Source organism: Micropterus salmoides, unplaced genomic scaffold (genome assembly GCF_014851395.1).
Source record: "Micropterus salmoides isolate LMB-PRFRI ecotype aquatic unplaced genomic scaffold, ASM1485139v1 Ms_hic_scaffold_17, whole genome shotgun sequence".
Taxonomy (NCBI): domain Eukaryota; kingdom Metazoa; phylum Chordata; class Actinopteri; order Centrarchiformes; family Centrarchidae; genus Micropterus; species Micropterus salmoides.
The window spans coordinates 777,359-804,104 of record NW_024040817.1 but is presented as its reverse complement, the minus strand read 5'-3'; the positions used below and the strand labels follow the sequence as shown (position 1 = coordinate 804,104).

Here is a 26,746-nt window from a genome sequence, read left to right as displayed (position 1 = left end):
GTCGTACAAAAACCTCCCTCAGTCAGACTGAACAGAAACTGAACTGAGTGCTGCAGCTGGAAGCTACTGCAGAGACTGATACACTTCACTGAGGACACACACACACACACACACACACGCGCGCGCGCGCACACACGCGCGCACACACACACACACATGCTTTACACACACAATTTCATCAAATAGATTGAACATTTCTGTTTCATTTCATCACTGTTGCTCTAATCACCAATGAACATGTATCAAAACAACTTCAATAAAAAATATAGCCGAAAGGGGCAATGATCGGGATCCAAGCAAGTCATTAAACAACATTTGACATTTTCAGAGGAGGAGAACTACGGAGTCCCCCAAGGTCCACTTTACGTCGTGGCCTCACAATACTATCTCGTGGCCTCAAGATAGTACCTGCTGGAGCAGGCACTGTGCACTCTGTTTTGGGGAGAAAAGCTGCTCCATTGTGCAGGCTCATTGTGCAAAACCTTAAACAAATTCAGGTAGTTTAGACACTGTTTGCAAATCTCATCCACTCCTTTTGCAAAACTCTTAACACATTCTCACTCACTAAAACACATTTTGCACTGTGATGCACTTGTGTTGCAAAATGTTAAATACATGCGCCAAAAGTTAAACACAACTACACAACTGTCATCATTTACACACAACAACTCATAATTCTGCACACTTGTTTCGAATGATGTGATCAAACCAATATGTGGTCAAGTCCCTGGCCAGTGTAGTGGCAATGTCACCCTTTGACCAAGCTATAAGTAAGGGACAGTTTCTCTACCCTTATTCAACCTTGGGGCTATAACTGATCATCTTCTTACTTTTCTGGGTTGTCGTTGGAATTTTGTGTTTGAGCGTGAGCTGCAGGTCCATCAGCTGGCAGTACATCCTGTCTATGTGACAATGTCAGCTTTCACTGTGGTGTCCCACAAAGCAAGTGGTTCAACATAAACCAGCAACCAGTGATTCATAAATGATTACCTTCAACCTACAGACCTTACTTCAGTCCAACAGAATAATGTTTCTCTGCCTGATGGTGGAAGGTCTATGACCGAAACATCATTTACAATGGAAAATCTCTTACGGCCAATATAAATGGCCTGTGGTGAGATAGGTGTGGAGTGTTGTTACAGTCAGTCTGCTTCCAGCACTACAGAGGGTTTTCCTCCTTTGCTTGGCGAGGGACAAGATTGCATGTGATGTGGATGAAGTCTCTTACTGTACTGACTTTGATTTTGCAGTTACACAACATTTTTGAGTGTAATGTGCTTGTCATTTATAGTTTTCTTTGTTCTTTGGGCTTACTGTATTTAAATATACAGATATTCAATACTGTATTACTTGCAGTACTTACAGTATACTACATATTTACTGTACTAAGTTGTGATTACTATACTTTTTAAATTGGAGAATTTGTTTCCTCTACGCAAAAAAACATTTTCTGTAACTACATGCCCTGGACGAGATGCTCTGTAGTGTTTAACCTATTGACTGGCTGTGTTTATGTTTTGAAAGCATTGTTTGATTTTGAGCACAGATCAAATGGTTTTGAGGCAAGTGTTTGATTTGATCTTAGCAATTGTGAAAAACTGTAATGAGAAAGGTTTTGCTCATGACCTTTGACCTCAGCCTCTTACTGGATCACAGCTATTTTAATGATTTCCAGTTAAAATAAAATATGAACACAGATCAGCACCAGAAACCTTCATAACCAAAGATGGCAGAGCAGGACAGAGAGGGCAGATGTAAAGAACAACATGTAGCACAGACTAACTGCTTCTGTTAAAATGGCCTCCTTTCACACCACTACCTGCTTTAGGATAACAGATAAACACTGTCTGGTTGTATTGAAAAAACTATCTAACTATCAGATGTGTTCTGTACATGGCCCTTAATACCTTTTTTTTATTATCACCTGATCTTATAAAATACTAGTTATCTGACCCTGACGTAAACCCGGTCTCTGGTGAGATATCAACCCTCAACAGACAGCCAAAGTACCCCAGAGGAGGGGGTGAAAGGTTTGCTCCACTCCAAAGTGCTGCTTGGGCAGTTTCAGCCATAAAACCTAACACCTCCAGTGAAGCAGATATAACAGACTCTATGTATGACTATTAAAATGACAATATTAACCTTGTCCAGAAACTAACCTCAACCTGAACCAGGCTGTGAGGACCTCAGCAGCCATAAACTAAACAACCTCTAAACATTCCCAAGACCAAGAGGGCAGGGTAACCATGGTAACAAAGTTCCCCTTTCAGATTACCTCAGACATCAAAGACCCCCTTCTTCAGTCTTTATTCCCTACCCCACCAAAGAGCCATCAATTTAGACTCCTAACATACCCTCTTACTTTCACATTTAGGTGTGAGAAATTCCAGACGCCAGAGAAGGATGCTGCCCCGAATTCCTTTGTGTGGACAAATTAATATTGACTCCTCATAACTTACCTATTACCTTGTTTAATTAAATAATCTTTGTTAAGTTACTTAGCAGGTCTCTTCACTCCATTTGAGTAGTTATATTACCATGTTGTTGTTGTTCAAAAGAAGAATCCATAAAGAGTTAATTGTTGTGTGTAGTGGTGTGAAGATGGTTGGGTGGACTCAAATGCAGACATGGGAACAGGCAGGTACAGTTCAAAAGATTTAATCAAACAAAAAGCCGCCTAGGACAGACCTCCGGGACAAAACCTGCTATTAAAAGCCGGTCCTGGCAACTGTAGCACGTCTACTTATGTTTTAATAAACTTATGAGAATCAATCCAAAATTATGAATTTTAATATTCAGAGAATATTAATTCATAAAGCTCTCGTTTCGCGGGGCACCACTCGAGATTCTCTGGATTTCCTAGGTATGGTTAATAATTATACAATTATTCACTAGTGATCAGTTAATAATCGATCAGTTTTCTTAAATCCACCAGTCAGTCTCATATCGGAGGGGTAAATTCTCGTGGCAGTGACTTGGAGGTAGGCAACACACACACGATTCCTGTGATTACAGTGAAATTTATTAACTAACTAAGGTGACATAAAATGCAGTTAAATATACATCAAAGAAATAAACAATGGCTAAACAATGAGAATGTGAGGTTCTATTGTGTGAAGTCTTTGATTCACACGGGCAGCTAATGAACGCAAGCTATGATAATAACTCAGTTAAATTTGTCTAGGAGTTTTAAGGATTAAAGATACTGGATTAACAGACTATTGGACATCACTGATCACAGAATGCCTTGGTTTGCCTTACTGGTGTCGTTGGCCTGCCTTGGCCTGTTGCACGGTTCCCCACGCTATCTGCCCGATTCCTGGCTTTCTGCTAGGGAATTTTCCGGGGGTTCTCCATGTCTGAATGAAGAAAAACACTCCAGTGTTGACCGTCCTCGGTCTGGCAATTAGGCTATTGTTTTGGATGTCCTTTGGGTTACTGCTGGCAAGGCGGGCCCACGTGGTTGGGTTCCGGACGTCAGTGGGAGCAGTGTAAGTTAGCTTAAAAGCTTAAAAGAACTCGGTCGTTCTTGAATTAAACTAGAGTAACTTAAAGCTCTGATAACTTTTAATAAACAAAAGAAAATAAAATAAAAATAACAAGTTAGTTGCTGGAAATGAGGGAAAGCTGAGGACGCGGCACTTCGCGTGTGCGGCTTGGAACGAACAAAGAGCCTTCGCTTCGCCGGGTCGAACTTCTTAGGGCTCTGGGTGCGTGCCGAAGTGCAGTTGAAGAAAACAGGACAAAAAAGGGCGAACAAGAGCGTGTGTCTTCTTTTTGTTTGTTGGGGCGTAGTTCCCAGAGGGGCAGTCCTTTGTTCCCCTTGAGGCCTTGTTTCCGGTTTCCTGAGAAACTGTCTTTTCTTTAAACTTTTAATATGTCTATTCAAAAATCTGTTTGCGCGTATTGTAATCAAATATCTTCCCACAATCAAACCTTAATGGTCAAACAGTTCTTAGTTCTTAGTTTTAAGCATTTGATACAAAGGAAAACAATTGTCAGTAGTTAACCTTTCCTAGGAATCACATCAGATGAGGGGAACTTAACTAGCTTTCTAGATAATATTGATTGTTACCCGTTCTTACTTAGAGAGTATAAGCAAGATACACGAATGGCATCAAATTATTAATATAAATAGTAACATTTATACATTAAACGGCATTTCAGAACGATGGCATGTAATACTTATTTTGTCCATTTGGGGGAGCTCTGGTTACGTGAAGAGTAGATATTCAACTTTGATTATTCTTTAAACAATTCTTTGCTCCGGAGCTGGGGAATTTAGTTATTTAACATTAAATTCGAGCTGGAAAATTAATCGAGTATAGGATGACATTTCTTTATCATCATTTCTAAATTGTCAAAGTGTTAGGAACAAAGCATTGGTTACAACATAAAATGAAGAAATGTCAGGGATCCTTGCTGAAAATTACACTGCAAAATTAACTTATTTAGGTTCTTTTCAACAACAATATCAACAACAACATGGTAACGTACTAACCTAAGAGGCAAACGCCACTACTAACTTAGCAAGGATTATTATTTAAACAGAACAACAGTTTATAATGACACATTGTTTAAGCTTAAGAAGGCAGGAGTTGTTCGTGTCCCCCTTTTGCACGCCTGGCTTATCACATTTGCACATCGGCTAAAGAGAGAAGGGAATGGTGTTTTATGGCTCAGCCATTCTGCGGGAAAAGGGATCAGAAAGGGTGGTACTTTTGATGTCGGAGGCAACCTGTGGAGAGAGAGGGGCCGGACAGCTCCTTTGTTGTCCTGCTAAGTGTCTCCAGTGACACCTTTACGGTGAGAGGGGTTCACTAAGGCTTTTTGAATGCACAGTCCTTAAGCGATGCATGTCTGATTGAGTCTCTGCAGATCCTTACCAAACCCCAGGCGATGTCTCTAGCTTTTCCATGTCAAAACTCCCTCCCCCCTTTTGGCATTATCTGACCTCACCTCCCTTTTTGAGTGAGGCTTGTTGATTCCACTACACAACCCAGCTGCTGAAACTGGACGCCTAGGACCTGAGTGCTAACTAGTCGCAGGGCCGCCCGAACACCATCCGGCTGAAAAACAATAAGCAGTAAGGCTAAAACAAGCTAAATTCTGTGGTCGAGTTGATGTGCATTATTAGCTACCATAACTTGCATTTATTGGTTTTCTTGCCTCTTTAGACTCAAATCTTTTCCACAATAGACATCATTCTCATTGTTTGTCTGTTTAGTCCTTGTTTATTTCTTTGGTGTATATTTAACTGCATTTATTTCACCTTAGTTAATAAATTTCACCTTAATCACGGGAACTGTGTGTGTGTGTATTGTTTAACTCCAGGTCACTGTAATGGAGGATTTACGCCTTCAGATATGAGATTGACTGATTGATTAGATGGATTTAAGATAATTAAGCAATTACTACTAACTGATAACTAGGAAATAATTATTAAGCTATACTCAAGGTTCCTAAAGCCTTGGGCGGACAGCAAATTCCCGGTGCCCCGAAACAATGAGAGTTTTATGAATATGAATATTTCTGAATATTCATATTCATAATTTTACAGTAATGAAGGTACACTACACCACTGACACCACTGATGAGATGAATAGGTCTTTATTTTTTCTACATACACAGACTGAGTTGTCATCACTTTCATTGGGCCTGTTATTTAAACCTGGGGTTAAAATCTCACTGTCATGTTGTATCACTTTATGCTGATTATATCCTGCTCTGTATTTCTGTTGCTAAATATAAGATTCCTGACATTGTTATATTTATTCAGAGAAATGAAACTTACCATCATTTCTGGCTACAAATTAAGTCTAAACAACATATGAATCTTCATTAAGAGGAATCTCCTGTGATACGAGATAAATGGTGGTTTTATATTAACATGCTTTATAGTTAGTGGTACCCTCATTAAAGTATGAACAAGTGACATTAAAAAAAGACAGTCTTGCTATTATTGTGTCTTTATACCTTATTCAAATGACTGGTCCTATTATTAGATGTATGGCAAAAAAAAAAAAATCAGAACATGTCAAACTTAAAAATATCATCCACAAGGCAGTATTTGATGAGATCTTGTATTGTTTTAAACTATTAAAATCACCAATAATACAACAGGCAAGAACACTTAATGTTAAAACGTGTAAAGGGAAAAAAACAGAACCAGAGAGAGAGAGAGAACAGATGTGAAGTTTTCATGAATTTGGATAAAACTTTTTTGCTTTATTGATCAACAATAAAGAGCATAACAACACGCAGTAAATATTCAATAAATTACAAATGTGAGTTAAAGATTGCCAGATATTGAGAAATATGTAAAAGAAGTGTTTCTTTTCTCATCTGCTGAGCTCAGTAACCTTGGCATAAGGCAGGCCTCACTGCTGTACCATGGCTTATTTGTGTCTTGAGTGTCTGTAGTGACGAAACACAGTCTGTAGAGCAGTTTCTCCGTCTGGGCTGCGCAACATGGTGACTTCCATGTAAGGGGGCCCGCGGTATATGTAGATAGAAATGGCTCATTCTAAGGTGATAAAAACATAACGGTTCATTATGTAAGGACCACTCAAACCACTTTTACACTACATCTGCATTTACCAGTCAAACACATTCATTCACTGAGCCTAAGTGCTCAAACCAAAACTAACATTCACATACATTCAAACACTGGCGGAACAGCCAGGGGCAATTCGGGGTTCAGTATCTTGCCCAAGGACACTTTGACTCGCAACCAGGGGGAGCCTGACCCACCGACCTTCTGATTAACAGCCAACCCGTTCTATCTCCTGAGCCACAGCCACCCCTTGAATAAGCAAATGACAAACATATGTAAGGTTTAAAGTGAAAACATACATTTTACAATAACTTTCACATAGATCAATTAAAACATATGAAAAATACTTGGCCCAGTACTTGTGCTAAATTTTAAAACTTTTATGAATTTGTTTTTTTTTGTCAGACTGAAAAAGTGATATCTTGATGAACATTGTTCATCAAGATATTGTTCAAAGACAAATTTGCCCAATTCCAGCCTTGCTGAAGCACGCCCAGATCATCACCAATCCTCCACCGAATTTAACAGCGGGTGCCAGACACTGAGGCTTGTAGGTCTCTCCAGGTCTCCATCTAACCATTAGATGACCAGGTGTTGGGCAAAGCTGAAAATTGGACTCATCAGTGAAGATGACCTTACTCCAGTCCTCTGCAGTCCAATCCTTAAGGTCTTTTGCAAACTTTAGCCTGGCTTGTCTTTGCTATCAATTGATGAAGAGCTTATTTCTGGCTTCGCATCACTTCAGCCCGGCCCCTAGGAGCCTCTTTCGAACAGTCCTCGCTGTGTATATAACCAAAAGGGAGCACACTTATAGGTGAGTGGCTGAATAACAGAAATCCCAAAGTACAGGGAGACAAGACAAGCAAGGCTGGTTACAGGCAGGCAGAGAGTACACACACGACAGACTGGGGGATAACATGAACAATGACCAGACAAAGACAAGACAGAAACACCAGGTATATAGGGACTAACGAGCAGGGCGGGAGCAACACAGGTGGAGAGAGAGAGAGAGAGAGAAAGAGAAAGAGAGAGAGAGAGAGAGAGAGAGAGAGAGAGAGAGAGATCACTGGGGTAACAGACATGACAAGGGTTACCGAACACTAGACGAAAGACATGACAGACCCCCAAAACCCAACAGACCAAAATAACACTAACTAAACACAAAAGTGCAACACAAAGGATGGCCAACCGGCAGAGCGTGACAATTGTGGTAACTGGAGGCACCTGGGCCCAGTTCCCTTGAGTGTAGGCTATGTGTAAATCTGTCTTCTCATTCTGCAGGAGGCTGCTGTTGAGGCCAGGTCAGACCTCTCTGCGGCCCGGCTCCCCGGTTTTCCCCTTCAGTTTGGTTTTCTTTGGTTTTGGACTGCTGCTTTGTGGTATTTACCTTGTTTTTGCCTAATACACAACACCTCACACATATACATTCATGCAACCATCATCCTGCACTGACACTACTGAACCCACACACTAAATGCTCCGTAAATGCTCCGTACTTGTATAGCGCCTTTCTAGTCTTTTCGACCACTCAAAGCGCTTTTACACTACATCTGCATTCACCAGTCACACACATTCATACGCTGAGCCTAAGTGCTCAAACGGAAATTAACAGTCACACTCATTCATACACTGGCGGAACAGCAGCAACCAGGGATTGAACCGCTGACCTTCCGATTAACGGCTCTACCTCCTGAGCCGCAGCCGCCCCGATACATACCTCATGCTTTAATTATGTTAGTTCGCAATACCTCTTAATGTCTTATTTTTGTTAAATAAACATATGGTGTTAACCTTTTACCATGGTGTGTCTTCCTGTATGTATGTATGTATGTATTATTATTTTTTTTTAAACTGAAGTCACACAGTTTAGTTTTAATGAGCTTGTGTTTGCTAGGAAAACATTATGTTATAATATGTTTTAGAATCTCAGTGCTGATACTGAAACTGTGATGATCAGGTGGGATTCAAACCCAGGCCGCTGCAGTAAGGACTCAGCCTTGTTCATGGGGCACAACCTCTACCAACTGTTACTTTCAAAATAACAGAAATGACAACAACTAATTTGATGAACTGGTCTTTATTATGTAGAAATAATCAAAATTACATCACTTTATTCATGAAACACGATTAGAGAGTGACTGAGGGAAAGAAAGAGACACAGACACAGAGAGAGTTACAGAGTTCAGAGAGCAGTAGCAGAGTAAAACCAGTAACAGAGTCCCAGTGAGTCAGGTCAGGACTGGGAACACTGGTCTCTCCTCAGTGTCTCTGAGACCAGAGCCTGGGAGCCCTGGGTGGCCTCACAGGTCACAGAGCCCACCTTCCTCCACTGGTCTGCAGGGAGCCTCAGGGTGCTGCTCCAGCTGTAGCGGCCGTCCTTCTCCGCTGGAGGGGGGCAGCACCGTCAGGGTGGGACGGACATCACCTAGGAGACACCAATCAGCTTAGAGGACACCTTTACTATATGAGAGCTGATTTTCTCCTTTAAGGAGTTTCTGTCAGATGGTTTTTCTGCTCCACCAGTCACTCACTCACACATTGTTTCACTTCCCTTTACTCCTATCACTCCTCCGCTGTATCACTTCACTTATTGACAGATATACTGACCACTGTGTTAACTTACGAAAATTAGTGCCAGTTGTCCTTTCACTTGAAATGTTGAAATATTGTATTCTTTTTTTCAAAGACATAACAATATGCAAAATGCATGTTTTAATTTGACATATCAATGTTAAATTCAATTAATATTTTTATTTCTCTGGCAGTTAAGGCAGAAGATATTTTTAAACCAACTATGCCTAGAAACATGGAACCAAAATCATGTAAAATATATATTTTTTAAATGTCTTACATATTGATTCATCCTTTGATAAACTGCATCATCAGACTAAACCCTGTACTTGTTGGAGTCAGTCAGAGCATTTCCATAGAGAGCCACTTTGCATCAGCAGCACCATGCTCCAGTGCTCTGGGAGAGTTTATAGTCCTGAGAGTTGAACACTGGATGACTGACAGCTGTCCTTCATGACAACAGAAGCCACAGAAATCCTCCTCATCAAAAACATGACTTTGATCTGCGTCCTCATCTGGACTCTCCTCTGCTGGTGCTTCACAGGTAAAGTCCAGAGAATCAAACTCCTCTCCTCTATGAACATCCGTCCCTCTGAAATGAAGCCCACAAAACCATGACGCTGCTTTATGTTTTTGTCTCTGTATCCTCAGAGTCCAGAGGCCAGGTCACAGTGACTCAGCCTGGAGCAGTGAGCTCTGCTCTGGGAGGCTCCGTCTCCATCAGATGTAGGACCAGTCAAAATGTTCATGTTTGGAGCAACAACCAACTTTTAGCCTGGTACCAACAGAGAGATGGAGAAACTCCTAAACTCCTCATTTACTTTGCTAGCACTCGAGCATCAGGGATTCCAGATCGTTTTACAGGCAGTGGATCAAACTCTGACTTCACTCTGACCATCAGTGGAGTCCAGACTGAAGATGCAGCAGTTTACTACTGTCAGAGTGCTCATGTTATCAACAGTCAAGCTGTGTTCACACAGTGAAAAAGCGTCGTACAAAAACCTCCCTCAGTCAGACTGAACAGAAACTGAACTGACTGCTGCAGCTGGAAGCTACTGCAGAGACTGATACACTTCACTGAGGACACACACACACACACACACACACACAATGTTTTCTACAAGGTTGACAATTTCTCTACTTTTGCTTTAACCACCAATGAACATGTGGCAAAATAAGCTCAATTAAAAAAAAAAGAAAGAAATCTTACTTTGTCCATCACAGCTTCTCACGATCCATTCATGTCTTTTTATAATCCCACTGTCTTTTCTGATTTGCCAAATAATCCAGAGTAGCCAGCCTGGCAAAGCAGATAAGAAAAGTCTTGTTCATGACCTTTGACCTCAGCATCATACTGGATTAAAGCAATTTCAATTATATTTAATGGGAAATATGAAGACACAGATCGGCATCAGAAACATTCAGGATCAGAGACTGTTCAACACAACCAGTACATCCCTGAAAGCAAAAAATAGTATTTTAAATATATAAATGCATGTCATCTATAGAAAAGCTAAATATCAACTTAAATCATAAAAATGCAAAAGAAATAAGTAACCTTCTTGATATAACTATATCCGTAAATACTATATATAAAGAATATGGAATAACACGTTTTCTCCAACATGCAAATCAAAACTCCACCAACATACTGAGAGTAAATGATTATTCTTAACCTTGGAAACAACAAAAAAAAGAAAACAGACCGCAACCAGCAGATGGAGTCACCCAGTCTTCTTTGAAATGTAGATTTTCAAATTCCTCTTCCTCTGATACCATTTTTAGGACTTCATGTCCACGTTGGCTTCAAAGTGAAAATATTCTATGACAGCTGGGTGAACCTGCATTTATATTATTTTTTTTTAACAAACAAGGAAGACAAAACAAACTGTTACAAATCACTGGATCAGTTAACTACTAGACTTTTCAGAATCCTCTACATGTAAATATGTGAATATGTAGGAAACTGCTCTCTCAGCAGGACCCCTTTACTGTGTGAGAGCTGATTTTCTCCTTTAAGAAGTTTCTGTCAGGTGTTTTTTCTGCTCCACCCGTCACTCACTCACACATTGTTTGACTTCACATTAAAAGTGGGTCAATCCATTTTTAGGGATTTTGTGTTTTGGCTTCAAAGTTCAAATATTCCCTGACCTCTGCGTTATCACCATCTGCTGAAGAAGATCATGTAACTGATCCAAAGCTCCAGAAGAGCTACTGAATGGAACTTGAGGTGAAATGATTTATCAAGCATCAACTTTCAGTCTCAACTTTTGAGTCAACAAGGGCAAGAAGTTCTCAAAGTGCAGCATAAACCTCACAATACTGCTCACTGATATTACAACATGGACTTGAGGCAATCTGTCCAACTGTAACTGATGATGACATCTAAAAAAACTTCTGGCCGGAGTTTAGCAAACTATCTGAGATCCTTGGCCTCAGCACCAACTCATGACTCATTACTGCTTCACTTGATGAAATATCTATACCAGTGGTCACTAATAGGCGGACCGTGGTCCGGATCCGGACCCAGCCGCTGTCCTCTCCGGACCGCCAACCTACAGCCGATTTATTATTGAGACTTACTACCTTGAGACGGAGCGTTTCAATTTTAACCCGCACAGCTTTTCTAGCATTTACTGTACTGGTTTAGCAGCCCAGGAAACTCACAGACCAATCGCATGTGCTTCAATCGTCTCACGTGACATGAGAAAGTAGAAAAGTGGTAGCTCTATAAGAGGGGATGAAAGAAGAGGAGGCATTACAGCTGTTCATTTGTTATGATGTGTTGAGTGTTTATTATAAAATTGGTTAAGACTACACTTCATCACTTCAAACTACACTTTCAATTTCATTTTTTATTAGGCACTTTATTTTAGTTTAATTAAATTTAGAATTTATTATTAGAGTAGTTATTATTTATTATCCCTCCAGTTTGATGTGAAAACTGACTGAAATATTGTTTGATTTGACAGTCTGTTGTTGACTGAAAACATATGTGATACAACTATACATTATGGTACTGAATGATAACGCAAGTTAGTCGTTTTGATGTTCTGGACCTTTGCTTCGGGAAATTTTCTCTGACTGGACCTCTTTGAATTCTAATTGAATACCCCTGATCTATACTATAAACAACCAATAAAGTCACTATACATAAATATGCATTGATTTTAGATGTCACCATCCAACTTCTGAAAAGACGATTATAGATGGTAAAGAGGTTGAAATTGTTGAGTCGTATAAGTATCTGGGAATCATCATTGATAACAAGTTGACCTTTGAACTAAACACAGATATGCTGAGTAAGAAAAGTCAGCAACGTCTTTTCTGTCTGAGAAAGCTAACTAAGTTTCTATTGGACAGATCCCTGATGACATTGTTTTATAAATCTTGTATTGAGTCCGTCTTTACTTTTTCATGAATTTGCTGGCATGCTTCTCTAAGTTTAAAACCGAAAAACACATTAGCAATGGTAAATAAAGTTAGCAGCAAAATCATTGGGATTCAGCAGATAAAACTAACTGAACTGTACAACAGACATGTGCTTAAAAAGGCAGAATCCATCATGTCTGATAGTTCTCACCCCCTGCATGCAGAATTTAAGATGCTGCCTTCTGGTTCCCGCTTCAGTCAGCCACCAGCCAAAACATATCAATACCTTCGTACCCTCTGCTATCTCTCTGCTTAACTCTGTAAAGAATAGGTAACGTCTGCACATAAGGCTGACTTGAACTTAAACTTTTAATGTTGTGGTATTCATTTACCCGTTGGTCTGACCCTGTATTTTTAATCGATGTTGTCGTCTTTGTTGTTATGTACTGTGTGTTAACTTCTTTGCTACTGCAGCAAAACTAATTTCCCCTCGGGGACAAATAAATGTCTTGAACTTCAATATTCATGTCACTTATCAAAAACACAACTTTCCCAAAATAGAAAGACAAAACATAACAGTTACAAATTACTTGATTAGTTTACTAATAACTTTTCAGTATCCTTTACATGTAAATTTCCATCCATCCATCGTCAACCGCTTATCCTGCATACAGGGTTGTGGGGGTAGCAGGTTTGCAGGTATTTGTGCAATAATCAAGATGGCGCCCACTTAGAATCAAAGCTACAACATTGGCAGGTTTTTTTTCAATCAGTAATTTCGCCCACAGCACCGTTTTCCCCGGTACTGATGGCGTCTGTTTTCAACAGGCTAATGAGAAACAAAATCACTGCCTGGATTCTGTTCACAGTGTTTTACAAGTTATTTTTGTTATCGATTCATTCAGTGATTTTTGTCTCAGACTAATGGTTTAGTCAATGAAACTTCAGACAATATCGAAAAATGTTCATCCAATTTTACCAGAGTTGACTTTGCTAAATATCTTTTTCAGTCCCAAACGAAAAGATAAATAACAGAGAAAAGAGGTAAATATTCACAACTGTGACTCTATAGGAATTGTGAAGAAAGGGCTACGTTTCTGGACGGCACAGGCAGGTGATCAGGGTGGATGGTTGGTGAACAAAGCACAGCACTTTGACACTAGAAACCTACTGTTCCTCCTCTTCCTTCATCTCTTCATCTTCTCCATACTGATCTTCTCCTCCTCCTTGTGTTTCCACCTGGGTAACTGTGTGCTAATTGACCCTTCGCTAAGCCACGCCCCGAATACGCAGCTGGCCAATCACAGCGCAGTATAGGACTCTCTCTAACTGAGGTCCGACACTTTCATGGCTGCGCTCCATTGACTCTAATGCAAAAGGAGTTGTTTTGTAGCTTTTTTTTGGCTGTATTTTTCTAAGATATGGTCAAACGCTGGGGTCCTTGTAATAATTACAGTCGCAACCCAGAGAGGTTGAAAGGAGAAGTACGATTTACTCTCTTTCCAAAACCTGAAATAAATCCAGAATGGATTGTTCCTAATGTTAGTTAGCTAACGCTAGCTAACTTCCTACTGAATGTAACGTTATAAAGCCCTACTGTTCTGCTTTTTAATGTAATAATGAATAGAGGACAACCCAGCCTACCCAGCTTGACAGGAACAGTGTTGTTGTTGTTCATATTGTTGGCTTTTGTCTCAATCGTCGGGGGATGTGGTAGAAGGGTCAACTGAGCTCAATCTGTGCTGGTTGAGTTAACAATATTGAATGTTAGTACTTTCTCAATGACCACATGGTGTAAGCAATGAGAATTTAACAGAATAAGAAAACACTGACCTGCCGGTGGCGGAGGAGGAAAGGTCATCAACCAAAGTTTCTGTACAAAATTTCACTACAATCCATCATATGGACCAAAGTAGTGGACTGACCAACATTTCCATCCACAGAGCCATGGGAGGCCTAAAAATGAAAATATTATAGAGCACAGTTCTTATCAGACTTAGATCTGTCCTGCCACTGATGCCCCTTCTGCTCTGGATAAATCATTTTGGATAACACGTTAGGAAAAGGCTTGTATAAGTTATAAGGTTTATTGTCTTTTTAATGCAAGCAAACAAATACATTTTTTTGAGAGCATATTTATCGCACTGCAATAAAAGGTTTGTAATTAAAATCAGGCCTGTAAATAAACAGGCCTTTTTTTGTGTCACAGAAAAGTTCTGATTGCTAATATGTCCTCTTTGAAGACAAAATATTTTCCTTGCGAGTCAGAAGTAGAGATCCAGAGATCCTGTGATCATAAGAAACATATATCCCTGTCCCTGTGTCCGAAATCACCCACTACTCACTATAGTGGACTATATAGTGAGAGTTATTATACCCTATATAGTCCACTCAATGTATCCCAGAATGCATTTTGAAAAGTAGTGTACAACCGATGGTCACTAACCAAGCCATATATACCATCATGCATTCTGCTAATAGAAAAAACTGATTGGCCGACGGCAATGGCGTAATTAACGGCGCTGAAATAACGATCGGGGTAGTGTCCGAAAGTGTTTTAACAATGCGAGTGAGCTCACTATTTAATGCTCTACATACAACTCTCTACATAGGGGGTAGGGAGTAGTGAATGAGTGGGGATTTCGGACACAGCCATAGTCACACCTCAGGGTCAGAGGTTACCCTCTTAAAGTGACAGAGCCTAACATGAGAACACTTGTAGGAAAGCTGCTATTCACATTTTAACTCAAACCCAGTGGTTATATACATAAACAGTATATAGAATTTTATGCATATGCTCCTTGCCAGGGGGCGCCACTGGGGTGGCCACCCATTTTCTTAGGGTGGCCGTGGCCCCCCCCGACCCCCCTTGGTGGCGCCATTGCTGATAGAAGGCAGCTATTGATCAGCTGGTTGTTTTTAAACCTCACTGTATAAGTTTCACAATACCTGTGTATTTGCCTGAGAAGACCTCAGAGTTTGAAACATTGCAATAAATGATACTGCCTAGGGGGATTCATAATTACGCAGTGTGCAGGTCATTCTTAAATTTTCACTCTAAGCCCTTTCATTCAGCACTATGCCCACAGGTTTGTTGGATGTGCACATGTTCTTGTGTGTTTGAACTAGAATTACAGTATATCAGAATGTGAAATGTAACATTTCCAGTCAGTATAAAAGACAAAAGGAGTGGAAATTTATAAATACAATTTATTGCAATGTATTTGTTTTTTAAAAATGTTCACAAATGTGGACATGTAGTAAACACATTTATTCAAATAAATAGACTGGGCCCGTGCAAGTGGTAACAGCTACTTTTATGTCCGGCATAGGTCCAGAGTACTTAGGAGTCCATAGAGTGGTAGGGAGAAAGGGGGATAAAGGTGGGCGTGTTACTTTTTTAATAACCATTTTGAACTTAAATAAACAACATTAGCCATGTGTTTAGGAGCAAAAAAAAAGGGTCCTAAAAGCCAAATTCAAAAGCTGTGAAACTGCCAACTGAAAGCAGTTCACTGCATTTGGAGGTGGCCTTTAAGGCAATTACCTACTTTACTTAAAAACATAATTATGCTAGTTGTGAAATGAATTAGATTGTTCAAATATAGCCCAGGGCTGCCATGTCAGATGCGACGGTTCTCAATCATGGCATCATTTAAGCTACAAACAAATACAGCCATAACACTGTTCACTGATGGGCACCAGCCTTCCACCAACACTTTGGGTCACAAATGAAAACAGGATCTTCATGCCAGGGTGCTGGAGGTAAAGCCGGTGCAGGTCCTCCATCATGTTGACCAGCTTCACAATGCTGACCTCCCCGTGCAGCTGCCGCCACAGTGGATGATGAGGACATCCAGTGCTGCACTTCTTCGCAGGGAGGGGAAAAGAAAGGGAGAAGCCAGTCAGACCAAGAGACATCCGGCAGGGTGAAGATGCTTCCTAAGCTCTCTGCAGCTCTCTGGCTCTCATGCTGCACATAGCTGTCACCAATGATCTAGAGTGCAACTATGGGAGGAAAATAAATGAGTATAATAAATGCTTCTATGTCACATCTAAAGGAGAAAACATAACAAGGCAGCAACACCTCAAAAATCTAGATAACAGTCTATATTTCCAATGTAATATCAGCGGTCTAAAGTCTAGTTTATGCTGTGGGACCATAAACTCCATTTACCACAGTCACAGAAAAATATTTCTGCTAGATATCATGTACAATGCGTTAAACATGAGCAGCTAACCTTAGCCTAGCTAGTCATGTCTGATGCACTACCAGTCAAGCTTCATGCTAAGACGCCTAACGTTAGCTAACTATTATACATGTCATTTTAAAAAAAGAGACAGCGATAGACTCTGTAGCCTGGCCAATGGTAAATATAAAAAATCATTAAATTATGCCATACTACATTTAAAAGAATTTCTATTAAAATGAGCAACATAACGTCAACTTACCTCCATCTTGCCTGTACACGTTACAACTGAGTGCTGCTCGGAGTTGAAGCAGTCAATGCAAACCCATGATTGGTCAAACCCACCAATAGAATCTCTTATTTTCACCATTTTTGGAGTAGTATGTAGCTGCAGAACCGAAGGCTGCAGTTTCCGGATCGCAATTTTAGGACCGGAATTGCATTTCTAGGACTACTTTGATACTGCCAGCTAGCTGGCTGGCTAGCTAGCTAGCTATGTTACTCTTGACAGCTCCCCGAAGCCACTTACCCTTACCACAACCATCACAGAGTGTGTGCCTAAACTTAAGTTATTGATTATGTGCATGTCGACCGGTTAACCCTACAGCTGTGCTAGCAGCCAGGGTTAACCTCCTTCGTGTTGCTGCACATTACAAACTTGATTTGTCATTGCAGTGCGATAAATATGCTCTTTTTGTTGCTTGCATTAAAAAGACACAAAAATACCTCAAGTGACTTGAAAATCATGTGTAGTACAATGACAATTCCACAAGAGAGCAGCACTGGATTACAACTGAACACTACACATGGGAGTATGACAAAAAATACCCTTTGTTGTAGTTCTGAGTCTGTGATAATTGTGTTTTGATAGATAGCTTGTGTCATATAACGTAAGAAATTTAAGTAGTCTACTCAAATAATGAAATTTCACCAGAACGTATCTCAGCAGTTATTGAACACAATGGAATCGATGTTTATAATTTTGTTGTTATTGTTTTAAGACACAGAGAGCTTCTCCTCAGTGTTCTGGGACGACTCGACTCAGGAGAGGAGGCTGCTAGTGTGTCGATCTTCCTCAGATTGGATGAAACTGGTTTCATTTCCCTCTCTGAACTCAGTAACCATGGCAACCGATAGGCATCACTGCTGAACCATGACAACAGATGGTTTTCAGGACTAAAGATAAAAAGTAGTAACAGGCACAGTTTTCCTCTTATGTATTTTCTTTATTCTTTAATTAAATATTTCACATATAGTGAAGACTGTAAGGCTTTTATTGTTTTAACTGTCTTAAATATTTCCTGTCTCAAGCAAAAACCTCCTACATGAAGATGGTATGTTTGTCCATTTCATGTACCTAAGAATCAACAATGAAATATTCAAATGACAACGTTAACTACTGAACTACTTTTTCTGTCACGATCGTGGTGTGGAGGCAGGTTGGAGGACCCAAACGCAGGACACAGAGCGGAGCAGGTATAGTTCAACGAAGGGTTTTAATATAACCAAAAGCGAGCTCACTTACAGGTGAGTGGCTGAATAACAGAAATCCAATAGTACAGGGAGACAAGACAAGCAAGGCTGGTTACAGGCAGGCAGAGAGTACACACACAACAGACTGGGGGATAACATGAACAATGACCAGGCAAAGACAAGACAGAGGTATATACACCAGGTATATATACACAGGGACTAACGAGCAGGGCGGGAGCAACACAGGTGAAAGACATGAGGCTAACGAGGCACAGGTAGAGAGAGAGAGAGAGAGAGAGAGAGAGAGAGAGAGAGAGAGAGAGCGCAGGGGAAAACAGAGACAGACATGCAGAGGGATCACTGGGGTAACAGACATGACAAGGGTTACCGAACACTAGACGAAAGACAAGACAGACCCCCAAAACCCAACAGACCAAAATAACACTAACTAAACACAAAAGTGCAACACCAAGGATGGCCAACCGGCAGAGCGTGACATTTTCAAACAAACTGATAAAACAAAAAACAAAACAACATGTCCCTGTGAACACATCACATTTTAAATATCAGACACAAAATGTGAGTATTGATCCATTGCTAGACAGAATCATCAGAGTAATCCAAGTCCCTGCTGGAGTCAGTCAGAGCATTTCCATAGAGAGCCACTTTGCATCAGCAGCACCATGCTCCAGTGCTCTGGGAGAGTTTATAGTCCTGAGAGTTGAACACTGGATGACTGACAGCTGTCCTTCATGACAACAGAAGCCACAGAAATCCTCCTCATCAAAAACATGACTTTGATCTGCGTCCTCATCTGGACTCTCCTCTGCTGCTGCTTCACAGGTAAAGTCCAGAGAATCAAACTCCTCTCCTCTATGAACATCCGTCCCTCTGAAATGAAGCCCACAAAACCATGACGCTGCTTTATGTTTTTGTCTCTGTATCCTCAGAGTCCAGAGGCCAGGTCACAGTGACTCAGCCTGGAGCAGTGAGCTCTGCTCTGGGAGGCTCCGTCTCCATCAAATGTAGGACCAGTCAGGATGTATATGTTTCAAGCAACAACCACCGTTTAGCCTGGTACCAACAGAGAGATGGAGAAACTCCTAAACTCCTCATTTACTATGCTAGCAATCGAGCATCAGGGATTCCAGATCGTTTTACAGGCAGTGGATCAAACTCTGACTTCACTCTGACCATCAGTGGAGTCCAGACTGAAGATGCAGCAGTTTACTACTGTCAGAGTGTTCATAACATCAACAGTCAGTATGTGTTCACACAGTGAAAAAGCGTTGAACAAAAACCTCCCTCAGTGAGACTGAACAGAAACTGAAGTGACTGCTGCAGCTGGAAGCTACTGCAGAGACTGATACACTTCACTGAGGACACACACACACACACACACACACACACACACACACACACACACACTGTGCTCCCAGCCGTTAAGAGGCCAGTGTTGATCAGTGGCTGTCCAGGCCTTTCAGAGCCACTGACACGCCGGCAGCACAATGATGATGTCACTGATTCTACTGCTGGCCACCCTGGGGCTCCTTGTTCAGGGTGAGACTCTCTTCTGAAAACTTTGCTTCAGGATGCAACCAGGTTCACAACAATGATGTTCTGCTGTGATGGAGAAACACTGAAACAAGCAGCATTTACCTTCTTCCATCTGTTCTCCATGTTAAAGAAATGAGAGTCTTCTGTTTGGATGTTGATCATCTTTCTCCAAACTGGATTTGTCTCAATAACCCTTCTCCTCTTTTTCATGTTTTCCAGATTCATCAGGAGAAATCATCCTGACTCAGTCTCCTGGATCTCAGTCTATTGTTCCAGGACAGACTGTCTCTCTCAGATGTAAAGCCAGTTCACATGTTAGCAATGAGGTAGACTGGTACCTTCAGAAACCTGGAGAAGCTCCTAAACTCTTGATTTATCATGCTACAAACCGTCAGTCTGGAGTTTCAGATCGTTTCAGTGGGAGTCAGTCTGTAACTGACTTCACTTTGACCATCAGTGGAGTCCAGGCTTAAGATGCGGGAGTTTATTACTGTCACCAGGGTGGTCACAGCTTCCCATTCATACAATGATACAACGTCGTACAAAAACTTCCCTCAGCTGGAGAGGAACTGATCTGAATCACCAGCTGCACAGAAACCATAACACTAGATATTTCAAAAAAATAACCACATTGTAATGTAATGTATGTAAATGTACTTTAATTAGAATGAAACTCATGCAGTTAAAAGTTGTAAAGTTACATTTTACTGAAACACACTGAGAGGTTACAATTATAAGAAATGTCATTTTGTAAGTTTTCCTTTGTTTTAGGTGAGTATTTTATTTAAATTCAATGCACCTCCATGTTGATTTGTAAAATGTGAAATCACTTTCATATTTTGTTAATTTGATATATTCTGTGTTGTTGTTTTTTGCTGATGAGTCTTCTCATCATAAAGGCTAAAATATTTTTTGTTTAAACTTTGGTAGATGTATTGACAGGACTGAGTAAATTGTCTTCATGCAAATAAAACACTGATGATATAGATGTGATGGAAATTTGATATTTTGATATATATTTTGAAATTTGATAGGGCATGCAAGCTGAAGATTTATACAAAGCGGACAAAGTGAGAATAGCCATCAAAAGGGGCTGAAGAACTCTGTATTAACCAATCACAGTACGAGAAAACGGACAGTAGGTGAGACCGGTGGACAAAAATGGACATTGGTACACAGAGATTGTCTGGACAGATACAAAACAGATCCAAATGGACTGAGCTGGAGGGGGCGGGAAACACACTAGTGACAGGAAACAACTGGGACACACACACACTGGGTGAGTCACAATTTCTCACAGAAAAATAAAATCTTAAGCACATTGAAGGTAAAAAAACAAAGTAATACTATATTAATTTATTAGTAAATGCTGATGAGCTTGAACAGCCTACATTGGTGATGAATGATAACCACAAAGAGTTTAGGAAACTGCCAAAGTAGCTGTTAGTAAATTTAACCCCAGCAGGGGATAATATTGCTACAAGATATGTTGAAAACAGCCCAACAGAGCGGCAGGTATTGCATATAAGTAATACTTCTGTTCTGGTCAAATAATATACAGCGGGACATTTGTGTGAATTAAACAGCTGTCTGTGCAGATTAGCATCATAAACAAAAAGCAAGGAGTCTCAGGTTACCATGGAGATGACTTTATACTTATACAAAGGGGTGCGGAGGTGCTGCAGCACCCCCTATTCATAGTTTTCACGTGACGTCACATTCCATGAAAAACGCTCCCTTGGAGGACAAAAAAGACGTTATTTTCCACTGCCAGGAAGCAAGTGATCCACTGTTACTATGAGTTTTTTACTTTTGCATTGCCAAAATGCTGGATGGTAGTTGTACTTTCTGATGCACAAATGGAGGAAGAGACAAGCCTGAGCTGTGTTAGGTGAGGGGCTCCCCACAAGATAAACGTAAACATTACTGCAGTCGAGCGGCGGCAGGGAAAGTTGTGCTATCTGTGAGTTTTCGTCGATGGGCGTGTCCGTAGCGTGGCGTCAAAGATCAACTCTTCGCCATGACACAGGAAGTTGTTGTAACTTCAGTGTACATGCTCACATCTGAACAAAACTTTACGTGCTTGATGACTGTTCCACCCCGAAGACATCCACACGCCAATATTAATTTATATTGTGCCACAAAGGGGACACAGGAAGTGACGTAAAACACCTTCATGCAGCGTCAGAAGCGCGTAGCAAATTCACAGCTGCACCGGCAGAGATCCAGAATATGCAACATGGCCGCCTCACACACCAACACGCTACACATGCGAGGGCCCGCCCAACGCTGCTTGCAGCTTTAATTGTATTTGTGTTGTGGGATTTGTATTAGGCCTGAAACCTACAGGCCACCGTAGTGACCTCATGTCTGAGGTGCAAATTGAATGAGAGTGTATAGCTATAGTTAACACAAAGGTTGATTTGATTTATGTGTGAAATAATATTTAATAAAAAAAAGAAGCGCTTGGAAATATTAAACATGTTTTCTTTTTGTTCACTGCTGCAGGCTGGAGTGACCTGTACACACCCACATTTTCAAAAAGATTGTGCTGAAGGCCAACCAACAGAGCAACAGAGTGGTGGTAAATGCATTAGTGCACCCGTGAGCACTGCAGGTTTCACAGCTTTACATCAAAGACTACACATTTCTCTGTTGGTGATTGGGCAAACGTCTGTTTTTAAAATTTTATATTTCCCACGCGGCTGGTCGGTTTCCGTTCTGCAGTCCATCACACACAGCATGCTGAGATGACCATTGTGTTGCTAAAGCGGTTCGCCCACAATGGCCTCACACATGGTTAGTCTGTCTGTCTCTAATTGCAATTCGAATAGACAGAATAACTTATCTGGGAATGCGATCACAATGAGAGTAAAGCTCTCTCTCCCAATGCATTCAAGCCTTTTCATCTATTCCAGAACCAATCACCATAAAGAGGTGATGATGATTTTATGTACAAGAGATCCTATTACTAAAAAAGATGAACAGAGAGATAAATCTCTCTCCCATGATTCATGGTAAACTAACAGTGCACTTGACTAACTTGAACTGACGAAGCTGAGCTGACAGAGCCTCACTGACTGAAATGGCTCTCTATAGTCTGCCTGTACTCAGGTACTACAAACACATGACCTACGTTTTTACTTAGGCTGCTGACCAAAGGACGATCACATGACCTGTTTTGACACTACATCTTGGAAGCAGACCAGATGCACGGTGCTTATTGTCATGTTGCTTGCTGTGTCTGTTGCTTTTATGTTATGCTGGATGTTTCTTTGTGTGCTGCTGCTGTGTTGATGATAAAATGTGATGCGCGCTAACAGATTGACGCCATTTTTACAGGAAAAGACTGCTGCCTGCTCGTTCCTTGTTGTTTGATGTTATTGTTTAAATCCCTTTTTTTAAACATGGTCCGGAGTTTTGCCCATGCACTCTCCTCCACAGAGAAAAGGGGGAACTGAATGCAAATCTAAGTCGCTCAGTGTTAGAGATGGAATGTAATGTGAACAACAAGTCTGTGTGTGAGATGTGTTATCAGACAGCCTGGAAGCTCAAGGTTGAAACTCATTCAGAGAGGTTTTACACACACAGAGCAGAGTGTCACCCAGAATAACGTACCATAATTTGTTTTTATTTACAGCGAAATGAGGGACGTGATCATATAATTGATTGAACTAACATCACGTGAAAGAATTACTGTCTTGTTGTCATTGTTGAAAGTTTTCCCTCTCCTAAACAGGAGCAGCAGCCAGAGCCTAATATCTAACACTAACCAATTCTTCTTCTTCCTTTTTAGTTTAGCCTTACTAGAAAACTACAGAGTGCTGGTGTTGCAAAACTGTAACTGTATCACTAATGAAATATTGTGGTGAAGCAAGACACTGGTTCATGAAAGGTTTCACAACACACCCTCACAACTTTTGTCAAACATGCTCAATCTGCCTAAGACACAACACAGGGAGGGGATTACAGGTTTCATTAGCAGCACATCCACCACCAGATGAACCGTTTAACCACCTTATGAGGGAGGTTTTTAGCTAAACCCAAGCAAAGAAGAAGTTTTTCTCTTTCCAGCAACAAAGCCGATGCAGTCTCCCGCCAGGAGGTTTTGTGGTGGTTGTGGAGGCTGAAAGAGCTACATGGATACATACCAGCCACTGCAGGAAGATGTCTGCACCAGAACAGTTACAGATCAACAAGCGTGCACAATCAGCAACTGAACCACTGTTTTCCCTGACCTTGTGTTGTGAGTGAAGGAGGGATTGGGAACGCTTAGGCACCCTTTGTCTCAGACTCACAGGCTGTTAGACAGCAAACATCAACACAAGGGAGCTAGTGGGAAAACTCCTGGTCTCACCACTGCTGATTTAAGAGTGAGTAGCATGTTTGTCTCTGGAAGGAGACATCCATGGGACCCAGTCAGACACCCAGACATGTGCGGGCCTACGAGGAACAACACAGATGTTTGCTGCCATTGCAATAACATTAACAGTTCCTCTGTTGCAGTTCTTAGATCACAAGCATGATGCACAAAAGCCACCACAACAGAACACCACAGTGAACTACACACAGGCATTGACATCACATAGCAGTGTTAGAGGCAAGAGAAGCACCCAAAGAGGCTGGGATGCTTGGATAATTTTAATAACTCCTCTTGTATGTTTGTGCCCAACAATACAGCTCCAGATGGTTCGGTGACCCCAGTGCTGGAAGGAATGCGTTCGCTACGAGAAGAACTTGCAGAGAACTCTGAAGTGGACACTAATATGTTTGACTGGTCTGATTCTGTATTTGCTAAATAAAAAGCCTTAGTGATGCCCATACTAGCAGGCCTAATGATTGCTGTAGCGCTGTTACCTCTCTGTGGATGTTGCATTATTCCATGTGCCAGAGGTTTGACTGTAAGAGCTATTGATAAATGTGTGTCTATTCAAATGATCACACTCCATGAACAAGTGAACATGCCATTGTTGCAGCAGCAGGACTGTGATGAAAGGAAGGACCCAGATTCGTTTTCTTGGTTAAACTGGTGTAGATTACATCATGATGCCTTTCTATGACCTGATGATCTTTTTGTAATGCTGTATATTCTTGAGTGATCAAAGAATGCTCACAAGGGAGGAGTATGTGATGGAAATTTGATATTTGTGTTTACTGTTTCACCCTGCATGCTTCATCAGAATAGACCAATGTTTCACTGTGTGGTATATGCAACACTGACATAAAATCTTTGGTTTGAAAATCTGAGATAAGAACCATCTCATGTTGAAAGTACTTTAAATTTCATTTTTAATCCTTGAAACTGTATTGAGTAATGTAGATTTGTACAAACTACATTTTAAATGAATTCATGAAAACACCCGCTTTCATTCTTTCATTCACACCTTGTTTATACCTGCATTTAGAAAGTTCTCTTAATGCAGCTATAAAGAGAAACTTTACAGTGTCTCTGCTAAACAGAGACTCTGTAAGGTGAGACTCAAGGAGAAGAAGAAATTACCTCAGATATAATCCTGCACTGATAAAATGAAGGAAAATGCATCTTTGTTGGTAAAAAATAAAACTATCATGAAATATTATTTAATTTGAAATAACTTTTTTTATTTTCTTACAGTGTTAACAGCATGAGCATTATTACATCAATGAAGCTTCACTACTTAAAGTTGAATATTGTTAATATGATCTGATGACAGAGTAACAGAGTACAGTCACTATAACAGAAATGAAAACAACAAATTTGAATGAACTGGTCTTTATTGTGTTGAAATAATCCAAATTAAATCCAGTAAACAAACTTTAACCATGAAACATGTGATTAGAGAGTGACTTAAGGAAAGAAAGAGACACAGACACAGAGAGAGTTACAGAGTTCAGAGAGCAGAGTAAAACCAGTAGCAGAGTCCCAGTGAGTCAGGTCAGGACTGGGAACACTGGTCTCTCCTCAGTGTCTCTGAGACCAGAGCCTGGGAGCCCTGGGTGGCCTCACAGGTCACAGAGCCCACCTTCCTCCACTGGTCTGCAGGGAGCCTCAGGGTGCTGCTCCAGCTGTAGCGGCCGTCCTTCTCCAGCACCCCGGGGCTCCTGCTCTCCTCCCAGCTGCTGCTGCTGCTGCTGCCGTCCACCTTCCAGGCCAGACTCCAGTCTGAGGGGAAGCCCTTGTTGGCCAGGCACATGAGCGTGGCCTTCCCCTGCTGCAGCTCCTCACTGGAGGGGGGCAGCACCGTCAGGGTGGGGGCGAGTCGACCCACTGCAGAGACAGAGAGAGAGAGAGAGAGAGAGAGAGAGAGAGAGAGAGAGAAGACGTTTTTGAGAAACTGAATTTGGATGATTGTTTTTGTCTGTGCTTTACTGATCAATAACAGTAGTTGAAGATTGCCAGATGTTGAGACGTATCGAAAACAAGTTTCTCTTCCCTCTCTGAGCTCAGTAACCATGGTAACAGACAGGCATCACTGCTGAACCATGACAACAGACAGGTTTCAGTACTAAAGATAAAAAATTTAAACTGACATTTCGTTCCTCTGATGTATTCATGTTCAATGAGCAAACTACACATTTATGAGGTTTAAAGTAAAAAAATATACATTAACTAATATGAAACATTTCAGGTGTATATTTTTTTAACGTTCTGTTCACTTTAAGATTTCTTGTGCAAAACAGAAGAGACCTTGAAAGTGTGTATTTGATTTGTTCATTCATAATGTGCTTTGTTGATTATTTCGTTATGTATCAAATTAAATCAAATTTACTAATCTATACCAAGCATTTTGGTTAAATATAACAGTGATGTTTTAAAGAATAATTTGTTATGTACAATCTGTGAAAATTGAATAGCCTTGAGAAAGACCAAGTAAAACCTTTGAAAAATGCTCTGCTCAGTAAATGGGTTGAATTTTTTTTCAGACAGAATACTTATTAGGAAACATGACATTTTGAAACTGGATTATTGAAGGAGTCAAATGTACTTACATTTAACCTCCAGTCTGGTTCCTCCACCGAACGTGTACCACAGTGATACAAACTCGTT

The 26,746-nt window shown here is 40.8% G+C and overlaps 1 long non-coding RNA gene and 2 gene segments (V, D, J or C); all 3 read left to right on the top strand.

The window, feature by feature from the left end:
• The first annotated feature begins 9,619 nt into the window (after window positions 1-9,619).
• LOC119907344 lies at window positions 9,620-10,252 on the top strand. The segment is given in 2 exon segments: window positions 9,620-9,671; window positions 9,779-10,252. Coding segments are annotated over 2 exon segments (384 nt in total).
• An 8,701-nt stretch (window positions 10,253-18,953) lies between these two features.
• Window positions 18,954-19,432, top strand: LOC119907347 (the record flags this gene model as incomplete). The annotated part of the segment is given in 2 exon segments: window positions 18,954-19,005; window positions 19,113-19,432. Coding segments are annotated over 2 exon segments (372 nt in total), but the record flags the coding sequence as incomplete, so codon positions are not given.
• Window positions 19,433-20,192: 760 nt separating this feature from the next.
• Window positions 20,193-25,078, top strand: LOC119907364. Its single transcript, XR_005445094.1, has 2 exons — window positions 20,193-20,998; window positions 22,228-25,078. It is a non-coding gene; the product is annotated as an uncharacterized LOC119907364 (long non-coding RNA).
• Window positions 25,079-26,746: the final 1,668 nt, after the last annotated feature.